The 19,428-nt window shown below is 37.7% G+C and overlaps 1 protein-coding gene and 2 long non-coding RNA genes across 7 annotated transcripts in view; 1 reads left to right on the forward strand and 2 right to left on the reverse strand.

The window, feature by feature from the left end:
- The window catches only part of CDH6 (cadherin 6), a 128,796-nt gene that overhangs the window by 41,219 nt on the left and 68,149 nt on the right, over positions 1-19,428 (reverse strand). For 4 of the 5 annotated variants that reach the window (XM_045441203.1, XM_045441212.1, XM_045441220.1 and 1 more), the window contains one exon: positions 15,030-15,386. In XM_045441203.1, the coding sequence (XP_045297159.1) occupies positions 15,030-15,257 (228 nt within the window). In that variant the 5' untranslated portion in view covers positions 15,258-15,386. Of the gene's footprint in view, positions 1-15,029; positions 15,387-15,849; positions 16,043-19,428 lie in introns of those variants that run through there. The other variant, XM_045441228.1, reaches the window with a different exon arrangement.
- Positions 154-18,165, forward strand: LOC123578412. The gene is made up of 3 exons (XR_006702382.1): positions 154-3,537; positions 12,372-12,406; positions 16,268-18,165. It is a non-coding gene; the product is annotated as an uncharacterized LOC123578412 (long non-coding RNA).
- Positions 7,957-12,521, reverse strand: LOC123578401. The gene is made up of 2 exons (XR_006702372.1): positions 11,798-12,521; positions 7,957-9,464 (listed from the first exon to the last, which is right to left on the reverse strand). It is a non-coding gene; the product is annotated as an uncharacterized LOC123578401 (long non-coding RNA).

Genomic DNA, 19,428 nt, shown 5'->3' on the forward strand with positions numbered 1-19,428 from the left:
GACCGCGAGATCGTGACCTGGCTGAAGTCGGACGCTTAACCGACTGCGCCACCCAGGCGCCCCTCTCAAAAATAAACATTTAAAAAAATTTTTTAAAAAAGAAAAAAAGAAAGGACTTCAGATACATATAGGACTGTGTGTTTGTATGTTTAATAGCCAGGACTGTGAAATTCCTCCCTTGGCTTTAGGAATACCCCCACCAAAACAGTTTTGGTGGGAGGAAGAGCCAATTCCCACTCTTAAATCAAGAAGACAATGGGAATGGAAGCATGATATGCAGTCCGGAGCCTGGCACCAATAATTTTTGGTGACTATATTTATAAATGGAATTCATGAGTTTTATTCTAGTTGGTTAGGCCCCTCTCTTGATACATTAAATGGGCTCTAAAGGAATCTAGAAAATCTCTTTTTCTCTGACAAAACCTAGGATCAAGCTGCCTCCATATCCCATGTTCTTTTTCAAGTATACTATGTTTCCTCTTATAACGACCTTAAAAATTATACTCTATAAAATATAAATAACTTGATTGATTTTTATAGCGGTGGACATATTTTATCTTTAAAGCATCCTCTTATATAATTCATCATTTGGCAACTGGTCTGGCTGCGATTTGGGAAAATAATAATAGCCATTTATTAAGCCCATTCTGTGGGCCAGGAAATGTGCTGAAATCATTACATAGATTATATAGATGTATATCATGACACTCTTCATATTTCCTCCTAACTGATGAGGAAACCAAGGCAAGATAAGAGTTAGGTGATTTCTTGGCATCATACAACCAACATGAGTCCAGATGATCTGATACCACAGTGTCTTATGTTAACCACAACAAAAATATTATCTCCAGATGTTTACATTCAGATCTATGAACCATTCATTAAAGGATTACTCTGTACCAAACTGTATTTTAAGTGCTGAGTAACAAAGATCTAATTCAGGATTTTTAACCTCTGCACTATTGACATTTTGTGTTGAGTAACTCTCTGTAGTGGGACCTAGACTATGCATTGTAGGGTATTTAGCAGCACTCCTGGCTCCTACCCACCAGAGGCCTATAGGACGTTTCAAGTTACAACAACCAAAGATGTCTCCAGATGCTGTCAAGTGTCCACTGGGGGACGAATTGCCTCCATTGAGAACCACTGATTGAATTCTGTCTACCTATTTGTCTGTCCATCTATCATCTATCATCTTTCTGTCCTTCCATTTTTTCTCATTGTGTACATTGTTATGCTTAAAATACATTCAAATAATACCATAAAGATTCTGCATTTGCAGAGATGCCACACGACCCCACTCAATTCAATCTTTTATCTTTTGTTAGGTTTAATAACCATTGAAACAGACCTTGTGTTACGTGGAGGAGAATTTCTGACAAAGTGCTAAAAGCAAAAGAATTTTAAATTTAAACTCAGGAGAAACTTATTAATTCCCTTGACATTTATCTTTTACACTCAATACCTTGAATTTAATGTCAAAAGTACCAGAGCAACTATAAAATGAATAAAACTTGTGTGCTATAATAGTTGTGGTAGGCAGAATAATAGCTCTCCCAAAGATGTGTATGTCCTAATTCCTGGAACTAGTGACTATGTTACCTTATCTGGCAAAAAGGAGTTTACAGATGTGATGAAGATAGAGATTTTTAGATAGGGAGATTACCTTAGATTGTCCAGGTGAGACTAATGTAATCACCAGGGTCCTTATCAGGGAAAGAGGTGGGGAGAGTTGGAGTCAGAGATGGAAAGGTGGAGCACAGGTCAGTGTGGTGTGTGTGTGTGTGTGTGTGTGTGTGTGTGTGTGAGAGAGAGAGAGAGAGAGAGAGACAGAGACAGAGACAGAGAGACAGAGACAGAGAGACAGAGACAGAGAGAATAGAGAGAGAGAGAGATTTGAAAATGATAGGCTGCTGACTTTGAAGATGGAGGAGGAGACTATGAACCAAGGGACACAGGCAGCCTCTACAAGCTCAAAAAGGCAGGGAAATGGACCCTTTTCTAGAGTCCCCAGAAGGACACCTAGCAGATACCTTGATTTTAGCCCAGTAAAACCCATTTCAGGGTTCTGACCTCCAGAATTGTAAGATAATAAGTTTGTACTGTTAAGCCACTAAGCGTGTGGCAATTTGTTTCTGCAGCCATAGGAAACTAAGGCGGTAGTTCCTTACCTTTAGAATTCAAGGTGAGTTGAACCTGAATGCGGTCCCTCAAGAATCCCAGCCAAGAGTGGAGAACACTCACTTTTGGTGAGCACTTAATATGTGTCAGGTACCGCAAGAATGCTCAACAATTACTTCTCATAACAACTCCAGGAGCTAACCTTTATTTTCTCAATTTATTTTTCAGAGAAACTGAGGTCAGAGAGGTTAAGGAACTTACCCAAAGTTAAGGACATGGCAAGGAAGGATACCAAGATCTGCCTGACTCCAGTGTCTGTGCTAATTCACACCAGATAATGCTGCCAAACGGCACTCCCCATGATGATTCCAAACATTTCTGGATTCATTGTATTTATTATATTAGACCCCAGGCTAAGTTATTTGTAAATTCTATTGGCACAAATGATACAAACTGTAATATGTGTTATTGTTCATTTGGGATTTATCAATTAAACAAATGCCTTTTGGTTTATTCACTGCATGAAGTTATTTCCCCAAAAAGGCATTGTTTACTGCCTTTGGCTTGGCTCTGGACGTCCAAGGTCTTTGGCAGACTGGGACATTAGTCTCAGCTCCTGCTTAGTCTAACATTTTCATTTTCAAAAAGCCAGTGGTAAATCAAGCTGAGAGCCAGATACCCAGTCAAAAATTGATTTAGTAAGGCACCGCAACTCACCAGTTACAATCCTACCTTTTTGCCTTATGGTGCAATCTCTTTAGTAATTGCCAAATCTAAGGACACATGCGCACGCACACACACACACACACACACACACGTTCCTAGTGCCCCTCTCTTATTTTCCCTCTCACTCCAACACATACACTTTGGAGGAAAATATTAATACATAAATGCAGGCATTTGAGACATGATGACTCAAATGGCAGAAATTTTTAAAATTATGTTTCTCAGTAGCCAATGGACTTTTCCCAAAATGTGTTTCTCTTCAAAGGTAAAAAATATATTGGATATAATATTCTTATATTGACTCCTAGGATCTAAAAAGTTAAAGTTATATCTTTATAAAACAGATAGTTTACTTGAGAGAGGGACTATTTTTCTGTTCAAATTCTTAACTCTCAAGAATCCTGTATGTACTCAATAAATAAAAGACTAAACTGAATTCCATAACCTGCTCATATAACTCAGGTGAGTGATTCCAGGAGAGGAAATTATGAGCTCATTTGTTTATTATTTTTCTTGGATGGGAACAAGCTTATAAGTTATGATTTGAACACGTTTTCTTTTTCTTTTTTTCCTCTTTATTTCTTTCTTTCTTTCTTTCTCTCTTCTTCTTGCTTTAAGGGAACAATGAAGCAATCAAGAAAGAGAAATGTGTACTGTCTGGATGGCCACACTGGGGAAACTGTTCTCACGGTTAGTGCTGTGCTCATAGAGCTCCAACTCCTAAGCATTTATGTGATTGTTTTATTTGCCTGCATGTCTGAAATACTTTCTGCTACCCCAGTATCTTCATAATGTATAAGGGAAGAGTATTAGTCTCAATCACATCAAAAAGGCTGGACTCCAGCCCCAGCTTTGGCACTCTGATGATAGTGACACTGGTCTCTTAAACCCTCTGGGACTGTTTTGTCATACCCAAAAGGATTTAATCCTGCCTAACTGGAAATGTGCTTATGCGGTCATTCAAAGGGTGCTCGTATGCTGAAGCACTTCATAAACCATAGCACCTGCTAAAAATATAAGAAAACATGATCATTGCTCTTTCTCTCATTACAAATTTTCTGCCTGCCAAGGAGTGATTTCTTTGTGTTGTGTCTTCTATTCTGTCTCTCCCCTTTCTTTAGAAATTACTTGATGGTTTGCCATCATAGTAAGGTTCCAACTACTGCATTATCATTTTAAAACTCAAGAAAGTGACGTGTAGACTGTTGAAAGGGAGATGAAATGGAATATAATACTACCACTCAAATTGACCAAGTCACTTAATTTTCTTGATTTGGTTTTAAAACTGTTTTCCTTTAAGAAGCAGGTGGATAGGTGATCACCAAAATCATAGCCTTTGCACAAGTTAAATAGCTCCTCCCTTTTTATTCTTTTTACATAATACGCATAGTTGGGAAACTGGACAGAACACTCAAGATACAAATCAACTCGTTACAAGGAGATTTTTTTTCTTTTCTTTTCACTGTATCCATATAAGAAGGTGGATGCTGAGCCTAATCATTTCACAGTATATGTAAATCAAACCATCATGCCTTACACCTGAAACTTAGTGATGTACGTCAATTATTTCAGTAAAAGTGGAGAAAAAAAGATACACTAGGGTAGGAAGGTAATTTTTTTTAATGTTTATTTATTTTTGAGAGAGAGAGGGAGTGTGAGAGCGAGCGGGGGAGGGACAAAGAAAGAAGGAGACACAGAATCCGAAACAGGCTCCAGGCTCCAAGCTGTCAGCACAGAACCTGACATGGGGCTCAAACTCGCAAACTGTGAGATGATGACCTGAGCCGAAGTCAGACGCTTAACTGACTGAGCCACCCAGGCGCCCCTAGGGAGGTAATTTTTTATAGTCCATTCTGCTTTACTTGATTTCTAAAGGGAAAGTTTGCTTTCCAGAGGGTATTTTCTCTAAGTGGAGGGGGGGGAGGGGGGAGAGAGGGGCAAGAAGCCTTAGGCTATAGATTAAGTAAAGAAATGAGCCAGAATCTTATGCTTCACAATTTGTGGAAAGAAAATAATAAAACATGCTAAAATTTTGCATAACTCTATGTAAAAGCAGACTTTTTTTTTGCATCTTCTCTTTCCTGTTTCTCTTCTGAATTATACTCATATAAATAGTAGAAAGAGTTAAGATGAGATTACTTTCCAGAAATGATTGTTTTTCCTCCAAGAACTCAAAATATGTTGATTAGGAGAATGTATAGTTGGTAAAAAAAAAAATTAGTCATTATATAGAATTTTTCTCTCCCTGTATTTTCACATTTTTCTCCATAGTTGATTTTTATGTGAATTGTTGCAATCAACATTTTCAGGTCTTAAATGACTTCTTTTTTACCAGGCACTTGAATTGTCTGCACAATGTAGTTTCCTAGGAATTTTAAGAAAAATGTGCTTTATATTGGTCAACTCTTGCTTTTCCCCATTCTGTTTCAAACTTTCTTCTACTGATACCCTAAATGATGTCTGGTTTTCATTTGTAAAGGTCTTAAAAGAACCAACTTTTATGCTATATTATTATTTGCTGTATCTTCCCTTTTTATCTTTCTTGTTTATGCACATACAACTGTGTTGTCTTCAGTTTCTCTGGCTTGCCCTAAGGTACCTTGAACTTTTTTCCTATTATATCATAAAATATTTGTGTCATTTTGATGTGAAATTTCCAGAGGTAGCTTCCATGGAAAGACATACTAAATTTGGTTTATATGTTTACTACCTAATATATCTTCAAACTTTAAAGACTTTAGATTTTCAGTTGTCAACCCAATGACAGAAAGCACTATCAGTGATATCCATATCAAACCATGCACACCTATAAACTGGGAAACACTTTTAAATTACATGGCAGGTTTTTATCTCTTCTGTCATTGCAGCTTAATTCAAGTAATATTTGTCTGTTTCTAAGGTGCAAATCTGTCCCAGGCACTTTTAAGGACACAAAGATGAATAAAACATGTAGGCTAGGGTCTTGCAGATTTTACCAAGATACAAGTACGTGAAGATTTAAATTAAATATCTAAAGTACTAATTGAAAGAGGAGTCCTGGGACTCAATATAAAACACTACTCAATATACTGAAGGTCAAAGTTGAACTTTAAACAAAGAATTAATTATTTTGCTCTTAAAAAAGGTGAAGCATTCAGGGTAAGAAATTAAATCAAGAGTGATGTTTCCCTCAGTAAAACTTTGGTTCAATACTATAAGGAGATTATGACATTAACTCCAACCTAACAACTTAATTATGACTACCGACTTAAAACTTGAGTATTCTTTAAGTGCATTCATTTTTTGCATTGCTGGATGCATTAAAGTTTGTATTGGAAAAAATAACGACACCCGATCAGAGTCTTAACATTTCACAGCAATTTAAATAATATTAACTCCAAATTGTGGTGTAAAGTGATGATGTTTTCAAATGAAATAATAAATCGCCTTAATAGGAGGGTCTACAGAAGTTACCAGGATCGTCAAATAATGGGACTTGTAGTGCACACTTTTTTAGTTTGGTTGGGATAATAAAGAAGACTTCGTATTTTTATGTATGCGTAGTTCTCTGAACTGTTGGTGATGAGTCATTTCTGCAGCTGCCTTAGCTGCTTGGCACCATCTCCTGGCCCATAATACTTGACTTCACAGAAGGAGACTGCACATTAGCGGGATAATCCCCTGGGCACCTTTGGTTCTTCCTTTTCTTCACTGTTCCTGTTCTTTGAAGGCTCACTGGATTGCAGCGTGCCTTTCCTTCTTCCATGGTCTTCCCTTTGTGAGTAGGATGTGCCAGACCCCGTTCTAAGCCCTTTCTGTGTATTAATTTATTTAATCCTCACCTCAATAACTTTCTTACTCCTTCATGTAACAGTTGAAGAAATGGGGGACAGGGAGGTTAAATAACTTGCCTTGTATTACCCAGGTGGTCACCGTGGAGCTGGGGCTCAGACACAGGCAGCCTCCTTTGCTATTAACTTTACACTCTCTAGTGCATAATTGTTGAATGAATGAAAAGCATTTCTCTCCAAATGTATTCAAAAATGTCAAAGCCGAGATAACTTCTTCAATTGCCTCCTTAACTCCAATCTCTGTTCCCTCTAGTCAGCATTAAATCCCACATGCAGAGTGATATTTCAGGCTTTTTGTTATGCCCCCATTACTGCCCTCAGGTCTTCTAAAACATACTAATTCACCTAAAATATTTATTCATATATTTCACACATGTATACATTTTAATCTTCTAAAATGCCTCTTTGTGTGTGTATGTGTGTGTGTGTGTGTATTCTTTGTGAATGGAAAGCTGGAAGCAATTATAACTATATTCCTGGTGAAATATTTTGGCATGCTGCTTTTCTTTTTATTTCACATCACATAATTTCAAATTTGATTCCTCATATTGACCTTTGAGAGTATCTATTCCTTCTACTTATTTATCAGTAATAGCAATAAGAAAAAAACCTCTTTGTCTTATGGGGAATTCTGTACTTTCTTTCAACCTCCTCTTTAATTCCAGACAGAAAGCTAGGTTTGCAAAGAATATTGATATATTTTAGCCTACTTATGAGGATTATATTATGTTGTCATTTTAATAATTGACAACGTAAAAGCTTATAGGAAAGTGGAATTTGCTAGTAGTGGCCAAATCTATACACAGAGATGCCTTCTTGAGATTCCAATGACACATTAACATCCATACATAATCTCTAAATTTCATGAAGGTTATCAAAGGCAGAACCCCTGTCAAAAACTCGTTTATTTTTGATACAAGAGAGAACATAAGGAAGGCATCTTTTAATTTTGACAAGAGATGGAAGGCCTTCTAAAAGTTAAACTTATAATTCTGCTTACAATATATATGTCCTTGGCTTCTCATATTTAAATGAATGTGCCAGTTCTGTCATTCAAATCAATGGAAATGAAAAAAAATCAGTGGTTTAAGTATCTTTTTACTGTTGATTACCAATAAGTCAAGAATATTTATCTGATTTTTGGAATAAAATTCAGTCAAAATGATAATTAAGGATTTTGATTTGAAAAGAAATGTAAACTTTGCGGTGTTGGCGTTTTGCATATTCATATTTCCATCTGCTATGGTGGACCCATAATATGACAAAAAACAAAGAATTCTGCTGCAAATCAAGTGTTTATATTGTTTAATAATAGTACAAACAAGTAAGGTAATGAGTAAACAAATACTTAGCCATGTCTATAATATAGATTGGAGGGGATTTGTTATAATGAACATGTAGCATCTCTATAACCTTCTAACAACCTCTAGATCTGTTCGACTTGTGGAGTATGGAGGTAAAATAGCTCAGTGGGAACAAAAAGGACCTGAATCCTTAACTCTCTTGTATTCACCTTGATCCCTCCATTTCGTTCAACAAATTGAATTGCCAGCAGGAGGACATAGGATTCCACAGACATAATGACGTGGAAGTTGGAGGATTTGGGATTGGGTCCTTCTTTGTCTTTCTATATTTTACTCTGCTTGCGTGACCCAGGCAATTGAACAGTTGTCTTTGGGTTTATGACCAAGGTCAGACATTCTAACTGTGCTGTTCTCCACACGAGCGACTATGTGGAGAGTTTAAGATTCAGAAAGAAAACTGCTGTTACACAGGACATCTTAGCATCAAATAGCAAATTGAAGCTTTTGTCATTAAGAAAGGGAAATCAGTTGGTGACAGGGAAACACAATGAGGATTACTGCCAATATTGGCAGTTGGGAAGTTACTTTTGAAACATTTTTAAAAAGTACATTCAACCAGCGAGTGCACGGTCTCTTAAATACACTAACCAATTGAAATATAAAAATGTTAAATGGCTGAACATTAAATTTAAATGATGAAGAAGAAAGATGTGCCCAAGGCACTTGTCCTGACTCAGGGAGAAAAGATTATTGCAGGTCATTGAACCAGAATAGAAGTTTAGAGAAGGTTATCAAGGGAAATAAAAAGAAAAGACACATTTTCATCACAGTGACCAAAAAGATTGCTAATTGCATATCTAATTTTAAAATGCTCACGTGTAACTATTTTGAATATCACTGATGTATTCTGAAAATTAAAATCAAGGAAAAGTAAAAGCATTGTGCATTATAATAATGCAAACATATTTGTGTAGCTCTTTGAAACTAGTCTTAACATTTTTTTTTCCTCTCTACCCTTGGGTTTCACACAGCAGGTTCTCAGCAGATATTTGTGGTATTGAGCCAGACGCAATCACTGAATGCCAAAGTGTGTTCTGGGAATGTTTTTTCATTTGCGCCTTGCAATGGCTCTGTGAAGTAGTGGATGTACAGGGGAAGGAAAATAACTGAGCTGTTACGAGGTCAGACAGACACTGACCGCCAAGTCTAGCAGGCAAATACTTGAGTGCTCTGAGCCTTGGTTTACTCATCTGTAAGACAGGGATCTAAATCGCATCTAGTCTGTAGGGTTGTTGTGAGCATCCAAGGAGTTAATACATCTGAAGCAGTGAGCAGAGTGTCTGGAACAAAGTAAGGCTCAGTAAATGTTAGCTGTGACGATGCTTTAATCTGATGCTGCTGTTTCAAGCGGCAGTCGTTAAATGGCTTCTCTGAATCACCTGTCAAATTAGCGCGAGGAGGTTTCTGCTCTTCAATTTATGATCTTTTCAGAAAAAAATTGGAATACAAGAAAGCAATATTTTAATGATAGCATCTTTTAAATGGTCTTTCAGAATGAGTATAATATTGCTTCATGTTTACTGAATTTGGATCATGTAATTATAGGAATAAATAATTGTTCATTCCTAATTTTAAAGGTGTATATGGCTGACACTTTTATTTTTATGGGCCGTTAAAACATTACTGTCTAATTATCCTGAGACTAGTGGCTTTGCTGAATTGGGTAGACATTAATTTTAAGGACTCAAGAGAAAGGCATGTTAGGAAGACCTGTACATTAGAACCTCAAATAGAACCCAAATTTTCATGGTGTTTAAAAAAGCACAGCATATCTATTTTTGGTGGGGGGAAACTCCACAAGAGAAAACCATCATCAACTTCCAAAAAGGTAACATCAGAAAATATCTATGAAAATACACAGCTTGTCAAATTTCATAAAAACAGATCTCCTGGTATGCTACTAAAAATAGAAGCTTCTAATGGAGCTTCATCTTATGTATACACTATGTGGAAGGAGAGGATAGAGAACACTGTGAAGAACAAAATGGAGGAGACAGGGAATTAAACACTGTTGTGGACTGTTTAATGATCAGGTGCAAATCTTTTGCCTAAAACTGTGCAAAGGTCTGAGCTTGAAATATATTCATCTTTGTATTAATGATTGGCCGCATCTTCAAAATCTAATCTATCTCTACTATGTTCTTCTTTTCTTATTGAACCTAATCTTAGACTATGTGTGAATCATCACCAAGGAATTGCTACATTATATAAAGCTGGCAGGAGGGGTGTGGGGTTTTCTGAAAATGTGGAATTACAATGTTTCCCCCTTATTTTTCTATTAAGTTTACATAAGCCAAAGATAACCCAGATGGATATCATATAAAAGCAAATACTCTTCCTGTTCCCCCTTGACATGAAAACATGTATCACTTTCCATTTTGCCAGCATTGGTGACATTTTCACTCTCCTGACTGTCCAGTCTTGAAATCTCTGTCTGAACTTCTGCCTTTCTCTCTTTTGGCTTCTGCATCTAATTAATTGGGAAGTCCTGCTAATTCTCCCTCTGAGGTATGAGCGCACACCTGCTGTTCCTTTAAGAGTGCTTCCAATATTATCACCTCCTTTAGAAAGCTCTACTGAGCCCCACGCCCAGATGGCCCCTCTCCTTCATAGTTCCATAGTACTTTCTAGAGGCCCATTTTATCACTGAACTTGCCACGTTTTGTTATAGTCATTGCCAGTGATAATGCTGCGAACTGAAGCAGTGGTTGTCAAATTCCGCCACATATTAGAATCATAAACAATTAAAAACCAACTCAGTCAGAATTTCGGGGTAGGTGAGACCCTGGCCAAGGCATTTTTAAAAGCATCACTTTTCAAATGTTAATATGCATACAATTCACCGGGGATCTTGTTGAAATGTAGATTACGATTCAATAGATCTCAGGTGGGGCCCCAAGAGTCTGCATTTCTAACAAGCTCCCAGGTGACACTGATGCTGTTTATTAACTCTGCTACAAGCTGCCCCCAGATGGTCATGTATTTTAGAAAAGAAATCGTATTCTTTATCTGTATCTGTATGTATATCTGTATCTTGAGCTCACAAACTCTTACCCAATACAGACAACATCTTCTCTCCCTGTTGCCCACACCTTCCACCACCATTTTTAGGTGAGTAGAGGTGTGGAGACTTTTCTCAAAGATCGGAATCCAGATTGTCAATATTTCAGCTCTAATTGGCCTTCCCCACTTTTATTCCCAGTAAGTTCCTCTCTCCCTAGCCCTGCCGTGTCCATGCTTCTGCATTAATCTTACTGGCCACAGGACACAGTGAAATGCTGGGGAGCATTCAGACAGCTTAGAGGAGAGAGGTCCAAGGTTTGAATGTGATCTTATCTATTCACCTCATTGCTCCCGAGCCTCAGGATTGTGTCTTCTCTTGTGCTCATGTGACTCTCCCTCTTCTCTCCTTCCACACCCGACAGCCCTCTGCTCCCACCCATTCTCACGTTTCCCTCACTCACCATCCTCACTGTTGTCCCTACAGACTTACCACAAAGTAATGGAAACAACGAACATGAATACAAAGATAAACAGATGCTTGTAGAGTAAAAAACTCTTCTACTTTAAGTGCTACTTGCTCAGCTGCATTACTTTTTCTTCGTTAACACTTCTGTCCTTTACAAGTACAGACCAATCTTTTTCATTTCAGGCCCAGAGGATGGACTTACATACTCTAAGTAATGTTATTTCATTAGGCTAATAGCAAGATTTAAAGTTCTATTGGCCTTTGTACACCTTTAAGTGCCAGCCTACCTACAGCCCAGTGCTGTCCACAGTGCATGCTGAGGCATCCTGGGGTGTAGCAGGGAACCCACTGTGGTGCCAGGAAGTATTTTAACATTTCGAGGGAAATACTAGCAACACTTGGGCTCTGTGAGTCTCCTTGTGAATTACTAGGCCAGAGAAGTTAACAGTTTCAACAGTAGGTGGTGCTCCATTCCTTTCGATGATGTCATATATTTATATTTTCCCATCGAACTTGTGATAATAAGAGAGTACAATGCAAAATCAATGTGGAAAAGGAACTGAGGGGCAGCGTCTGATCTTAGAAGTTGCACAGTGCCTGGGAGATGCCCACATGCTGTAAGTAACTGTGGTTATTTATGAATAAAATTAAAATATTGGTTTTTCTGCTGATTGCTGTGTATTTTTTTTCAAATAACTACTTATTTGTTAGAACATAAATACCTGTTAAGTTGTTTGGCTCTATTTCTTGTGTCCTAAGGGCACTGTAAAAACAATTATCGAAATATCAAGGGCACTGCAAACCAAGAATGTTTTGGAACCTCTGCTATAGTTTAATCTTTTTTTTTTTTTTTCCCAAAAGTTTCTTGACCTTGTGGATCCAGATCATCACATCAGGTATGTGTTTTGTTCCATATCTATTTAAAAGTGGACCAGGGGCTCCTGGGTGGCTCCTCAGCTGGGCATCTGACTCTTGATTTCAGCTCAGGTCATGATCCCAGGGTTGTGGGATCCACACTGTCAGGCTCCACGCTGAGTGTGGAGCCTGCTTAAGATTCTCTCTTCTCCCTCTGCCCCTCCCCACTCTGTCTCTCTCTCAAAAAAAAAAAAAAAAATGTGTACCAACTTGTTGCCACAGAAGGAACGAACATTTTTTTCCCTTAAAAAATTATTTTGGCCTATTCTTAATTGTGATAAAAACACATTATACTCAAATCCTTTTGCCTATTGATGAAGCATAACCCCAAAGATAGATTTGGGGAAATGCCCTATTTACAGTCTTAAACACATCTGAAGCAGCAATGCTGGGAATCATGACAACTTCAATTATTGCCCTTGCTTTTTTTTTCCCCCCCAGTAGATATCTTCTTATATGTTATAACTTCAAGGAGGTGGGGGTGGGGTAGGGATGATGGTAAGGTAGGGAAACAGGTCTAGCTGCCAAAAAAATACCTACATCCAACTCGTTAAGTTGAAGCTATGATTGGGAAGGGATTTTACCTCCATCTTCTACCTTTTCCATCCATTGGGAGATCCCTTAATTACCTCATTTTATTTCTGCAATGATATAAAAATCAATATTTGTGCATTACAGATAGATATAGTAGAGTGTTTATAACTGATCTGCCTGCCAATAATAATACTGTCTTTATGCACCTACTATGTGCCAGCCACTAGTTCCTGTCTCATCTAAGTCCATGAGGCAGGCTTCACTGCCTGCATTTTCCAGATGAAGAAACTAAAGCCCGGGAAGGTTAACAACCTGCCTTGGCCACACATGTGGCAGTGCAGCCATGCCGCCTCAGATCCACTTGGAGTCCACAGCTCGAAACTTTTCCCCGTGGCAATATTACCTCTCAGAATTCTCATGGTAAAATTGATTCCTACGCGGTTTTATCCATTTCTGTTTCCAGGATCCTGAAAAATCCCAGCCTTTCTTTAAGAACATGAGGTATTTTTGATATAAAATGGCCTCACAATTTTAGAAGAAAAAAGCAGGAAGGAAAAAGGGGGAATCAGTTATTAAGAAATTTTAATCTTCTATGACAATAATGTTATTTGTATTGCAGAAAGTGCTTTAAAGGTGGTAAGATTATTATTATTATTATTATTATTTACAACCATTACTCTGTTAATATAGTGCTAGTCAAATTTCACAAGGAAATGCAGAGAAGTACAAATAAGTGGACTGTCTTTTTTCAGCAGTCACACAGCGTGTGAGTTTCACATCAAATTCAAGGCTAAACCCTTGGGGATCTGTGTTGATGTTCACCCCTCCACTGAATACTTCCTCTCCTACTTTATTCCACATTAATAATTCATTCATTGGAACAATGCCTGGTTACCTCAGCCCAAGCCATGGATGGCTTTCCTTCATTTATAATGGTAAATACTTAAAGAGAATATTTGCACACTGTTATTTAGGGGATATTTGATAACAGATTGAAATGTGAATGCGGAGCCCTTGGAATCTGCAAAATTTATGCTGTTTGCACGATATCCTAATATGATTGTTTCAAAATCATAGCTGTAATCATAAACAAAGACATTTTATCATTTCTGTTATGTTCATTCTCTGTTCATATAAAGGATATGTGACAATTATTTTTCTTATCAGTACCATATTATGAAACGCAGAAGCTACAAAATACAAATATGTGTCTATTTGTCCCCCCATCTCTGCCGCATGCAGATATTCTGCAACAAGAGTGTAGCTGATGATAACATTTCAGTGAAACTCACGATGACAGTATAACTGAGCTGTTTCCCTGACTCAGCTCCAGTAACCTCCAAGGGCTATAATAAGTGATGCCCTCCTCACTCTACTTTCTAGAGTCAATAAAATGGTCAGATGATATTTGGAAATAGCACTTTTACATAACCATGTTTCTCTTTTGTGAACCTTGCCACAATTAAAGCACTATCTTCTGAAATGCCTGACTCTGGCCAGTTGAAACAAGACAAAACCAGCCATAGCAGCAACAATAACAGCGACCAAATCTAAGGCAATATGGTGGATTTTGCGGACAAAGGGCTCCATCTGGTCAGAGAATGGATGGCACTGTCGGGTGCAGTGTTAAGAAGTAGTTAATTTGAACCTGGCCAAAGGACTAACGCTCAGAATGTTTGCTTTCAGAATCAGAAAAAGGAACCTTCCTTCCCTTACAGCTTAATCGCTCTATTCCTGTTTTTAATACATCCTACTTTATAGAATAGCTGGACCACATTTTTCAAGCTAAAGTAAAAATTAAAGGATTTATGATAATCCTATGTAGATGGTTGTGGGCGTTTCGTTTTCAGTGGAAGCATTTCTTTCTTTGTTGCACTGCTAACATTTCTCAGCTTCTTGCTACAGTCTTCTTCCCGAAACTACTCAAGTGAAAAAAAAAAAAAGTCTCACCAGATAAGCAACAATTCTTACTGTATTGGGGGAATAGTTCACATCCTCCCCGTCTATTTATTAGGAGTAACTTCTTCAGGCTTTAAAACCAGAATGTCAAAGTGCCCAATGGAATCCTACCTTGCCCACATACTGATAATCGGATCCCGTGTATTCCTCCAGGAGAAAGAACTGATTCCACATCCAGCTTCTTTTCGAACGGTTCAGCTCATTTTTGCTGTTTCCAGAGAGCTCCAGGGCCCTTTTCTTTGCTGGGAAACCACTAGTCCTCTTAGATAACGGAGTTGAGAAAGTTGGGTAGGGCTGACCAACCCAAAAGAGTAGCAAGAAGTACCGGTAAGTTCTCATTCTGATGACACAGTCCAGTCTCTGGGCAGTGGGTGCCCTGCTCCTTCAAGTGTCTTCGTTCACTGCACTCTGTCCAGTGTCATCCCTCCTTTCTTCCTTAATGTTCTTTGCTTGGCTCTCAGAGGATGTCTGGAAAGAATAATAACATATCAAACATTTTTAGAGATGCTTAAAATTCAGTGTTAGAGCAAATAAGCTCTGGAGAGAGAGGGCGGAAATTTCAATAGCAAAACAACAAAAATAAGTTGGCTATCAATTTTGAAATGAGGAAAATGTTCTTTCAGATATGCTAAATGGAAGGCATGTGCCGAGTAGGAAGCTGCTGTTTTCCTTTCTCCTTTTCTAGCGCTTAAAAATCCTATTTTAAGTAAAAGCATTGCTGTAGGTCAACATGCCAGAGTGGATTATTTCACTACTCTCTTTTCCTCGCTAGTATGTGGGCTGAGATCTGGTTAGGAGAAACGAGTTTGTGTTTCTGATTCCATTTGCATATATATCCTCATGAACAAGTCTGAGGCAAAGAATATCACAGACAGTTTCAATTCAGCTGAAAGTGGATACTGTTGAATTTTCACTAAAATGTACTGAGTACCTGTGATGTGTCTGCATAAGTCAAGGCAGAGTCTGCTCTTCAGACTCTTGGCTCCATCCATGGTTGTGGTAGACTGGCCTGGGTCAAGGAAGGTTGGAAAAGACCACACATCTTCTTTTCAAAATGCATACTAGCACATTGAAGTTTCTGGAGTGAAATTTTGCAACAGCGATGCCAGCCTACATTTAATAAAGGATTTCTCAGACTTGACCAGGAAGCTGTTTTTCCTCATACGACCTAATAACATTATAGGATAATGTTTTAGAATTTGTATATAATAGAATATAGGAATTAAATGAGCAATTCTATTTAAATTTCTTTAGGAAATCCTGGGTTTTCATCTCTAAATTTTACATATATCATAAGCAATCAAGCCTATATATATAAATTGGTCACAATGCCTATGTAATTTTAACAGGTGCATCAGGTATATCTCAATATCACAGTGAGAGTTGTCGGCTACAGGATCTCCAGAAAAGTCAGCTATTATACTTGTGAGTAATAATTTTCCAGGACAAATATTAACTTTCAAGAACGTAACCTCACATTAAAAAAAATCCTTGGGCCAGATTGCCTGGCAAAGATGTTACAAAGTGGTTTATATTTCATGTAATTAAAATAATACATGCCCATATCTCCATCCTAAACTTTTCCATATTTCTCGAAAAAGAATCTAACAAATGACTCCTTCATTGTACTATTTGAGATGGGAAAATTTCTTAAATTATACTAACCAAACATATGCAGCGCTTTGTAATGTAGAACATAACAGTAATTAAACTGGTTCATTCACGAAAGAAATACAGGTAAAGAAACACATTTTATGTAATAAGAACAGAATTTTCTGTGTCTCCTATTATTGTAACAGGTAAATTTATAGATGACCAGTGTTTTGATTTTTTTTTTACCCCAGCAATGAGTAATTATAGCCACCAAACACGTGGTTTAGTGGAAAGCTTTCTATTGGAATATAAGTGAGATATTTTATAGCGTTCAGCATTTTTAAACCTTTATTCCATTACTATGCATCTTCTTGACAGCAGGCTGGGGAAGTTGAAAATTCCACAGGTGAGTGAATTAATACTGTGACAATTAGTCATGCTGGAAAAATGCCAGGCAATCGTATACTTGTCATTATGTGGCCTTGGTACAGGTGTGGAATAACTGATGCTCGGTTAGGTAATGACGATTCTGTTCTTCTCGCGGATAGTATATAAAGGGGATTGAGGGAGCATATGGAGAAAAGCCCTCTAAAGACATCTATTCATTTTTAGCAGGAGAGATTACACTGAGGTTGATTCAGTGGAAATTACATTTTTCTTAATTTCTCATATTCTCCATTATTTGCATAGACAAATCCTGCAGTGAAGAATTACACGTCTGTTGCTGCACTCAGTGTGTGCCCCATGGTGCTGGCAGGAAAGAGGGATACAGAGAATGGAGGTGTCAGCTGTTTAAAAGGCAGACTCCTAAAGGCCATTTTAAAGAAAAATCGATCCCTGTGGGTGTTGTGTGGAAACTCTACAAGCTGTTGCCACTTGAATATTAAATATTAGTTCTTTTTAATATCACAGATACCAAAATGTCAAGTATTTTTCTTTCTTTCTTTCTTTCTTTCTTTCTTTCTTTCTTTCTTTCTTTCTTTCTTTCTTTCTTTCTTTTTTTTTTGCTTAGTTGGTAATGAGCTTTTAAAGTGATGCAAATTTAAGCAGTGTTTGCAAGTATGCTAGAACATCTAGTTTTGCTATAACCCAGCTCTTTTTGTATCAACTTGGCAGGGTGTGCCCTTGTTAAAAACTCAATATGCAAAATTACTAAAATTACTATGATCCGCTCATATTTAGTGTTAGCTTTTTAGAGGGATAGACTTCTGTGTGAAATTCATAGTTTAAAAAAACTCCAACAAACTGAACTGTTGAATATAGAACTTAGCAATTCTCATTTAATACTTTGTAATAGGCAGGATTGCATGGTGGTTAAGATTATCAATGCTGGAGCCAGATTGCCTGGGTTTAAATCCAGACCCTGTCCATTAGTTGCTGTGAACTTGGGAAAATGCTTAATGTCATCTGTACCTTAGTTTCTTCTTTGTAAATGGGGATAATTACAGTAACTACCTCATAGTGTGTTGTAAGGATTAAGTCATTCCATGCAAAGCACTTCTAACAGTGCGTGGCGCTTAATAAGGTCTTAATAAGTATCAACTGCTATTATTATTATTACTGTTGTTATTACTATTGTTATTGTTACCATGATGCATTGCATATTAAGAATCCATCTATAGCACACTGCAAAAGTCTGCAAAAGATAGCATGGTTCCCTCTTATGCTTAAATATTTTTTAATTTTTCTAGAAGCACTTCCGAGCAAGTCAAATTCTTTTTTTTAGTCAAATTATTTTAAAATTTAAAAAATAGAACGTCTTTAAAAATCAAAATCACACCATTTGCTAATCATTTTCCTCTGTGTAGACTTCAATTCGGGATTTCATAGTAATAGTAGTATAAAAACAGAGAGGGTGGAAGCTTTATGCCCACTGACTGCATGAAGAATGTGGGCAGAAAGGAAAGTTCACTGGAGGATGGACTCATTCATGGAATCTGTGCTTTTTTCCCCCCTTTCCATTAAAATTTTTTTTAATGTTCATTTTTGAGAGAGGCAGAGAGAGCACCTAAGTCTGATGCTCAACCGACTGAGCCATCCAGGCGCCCTTCCTTTCCATTTTGTTGTGTGAAGGTTTTGAAAGTCATCTTTATTCAGGTGGAAAAAATCAGAACCCAGTTTCAACGTAGGAATTTTGCCCTTGTAAAAATGATACCGGACAGGGGCGCCTGGGTAGCGCAGTCGGTTAAGCGTCCGACTTCAGCCAGGTCACGATCTCGCGGTCCGTGAGTTCGAGCCCCGCGTCGGGCTCTGGGCTGATGGCTCAGAGCCTGGAGCCTGTTTCCGATTCTGTGTCTCCCTCTCTCTCTGCCCCTCCCCCGTTCATGCTCCGTCTCTCTCTGTCCCAAAAATAAATAAACGTTGAAAAAAAAATTAAAAAAAAAAATGATACCGGACAAACATGTCTTTGTGTAATTTATGTGCTATTTTTATTCTAACGTTATACTGGATAAGAATATGATAAAGTTTAAATGAGTGATATGTATATATTTTAGATTTTACTTAATTAAAAAATATGAAATAAAAACACATTCCAAGCATACTCTTAGATCCAAAAAACAGGATTCTTAGGATGCGGAATTGCCATAGGTCAAGGAGGGAAAAGCCCAGTGTAGCCCAACTTTGAGAAATATGGGAAAGTTGCTGACTTGTAAACAGTCAAAATACAGGAGTACCACATGGCAAGTAGTAATCAGCTATGCAGGCTCATTTTGTAGATGTCAAGAAGTAAACCAAAAGGATAAAGAGTTAGGGCATGCATAGACACTGAATTTTAAAATAGCAGGCAGGCATGGTATTCAGTCAGGAAAGAATCAGAAGGTTAGAGCACAAGAGAGCAAACAATGCAAAACAACGTAGAGACTGTACCTTTTTGCCCCCATCCCCTCATGGCACTAAGAGCAAATCAGTTAGAAAT

Source organism: Leopardus geoffroyi, chromosome A1, assembly GCF_018350155.1.
Source record: "Leopardus geoffroyi isolate Oge1 chromosome A1, O.geoffroyi_Oge1_pat1.0, whole genome shotgun sequence".
In the NCBI taxonomy this organism is placed as follows: domain Eukaryota; kingdom Metazoa; phylum Chordata; class Mammalia; order Carnivora; family Felidae; genus Leopardus; species Leopardus geoffroyi.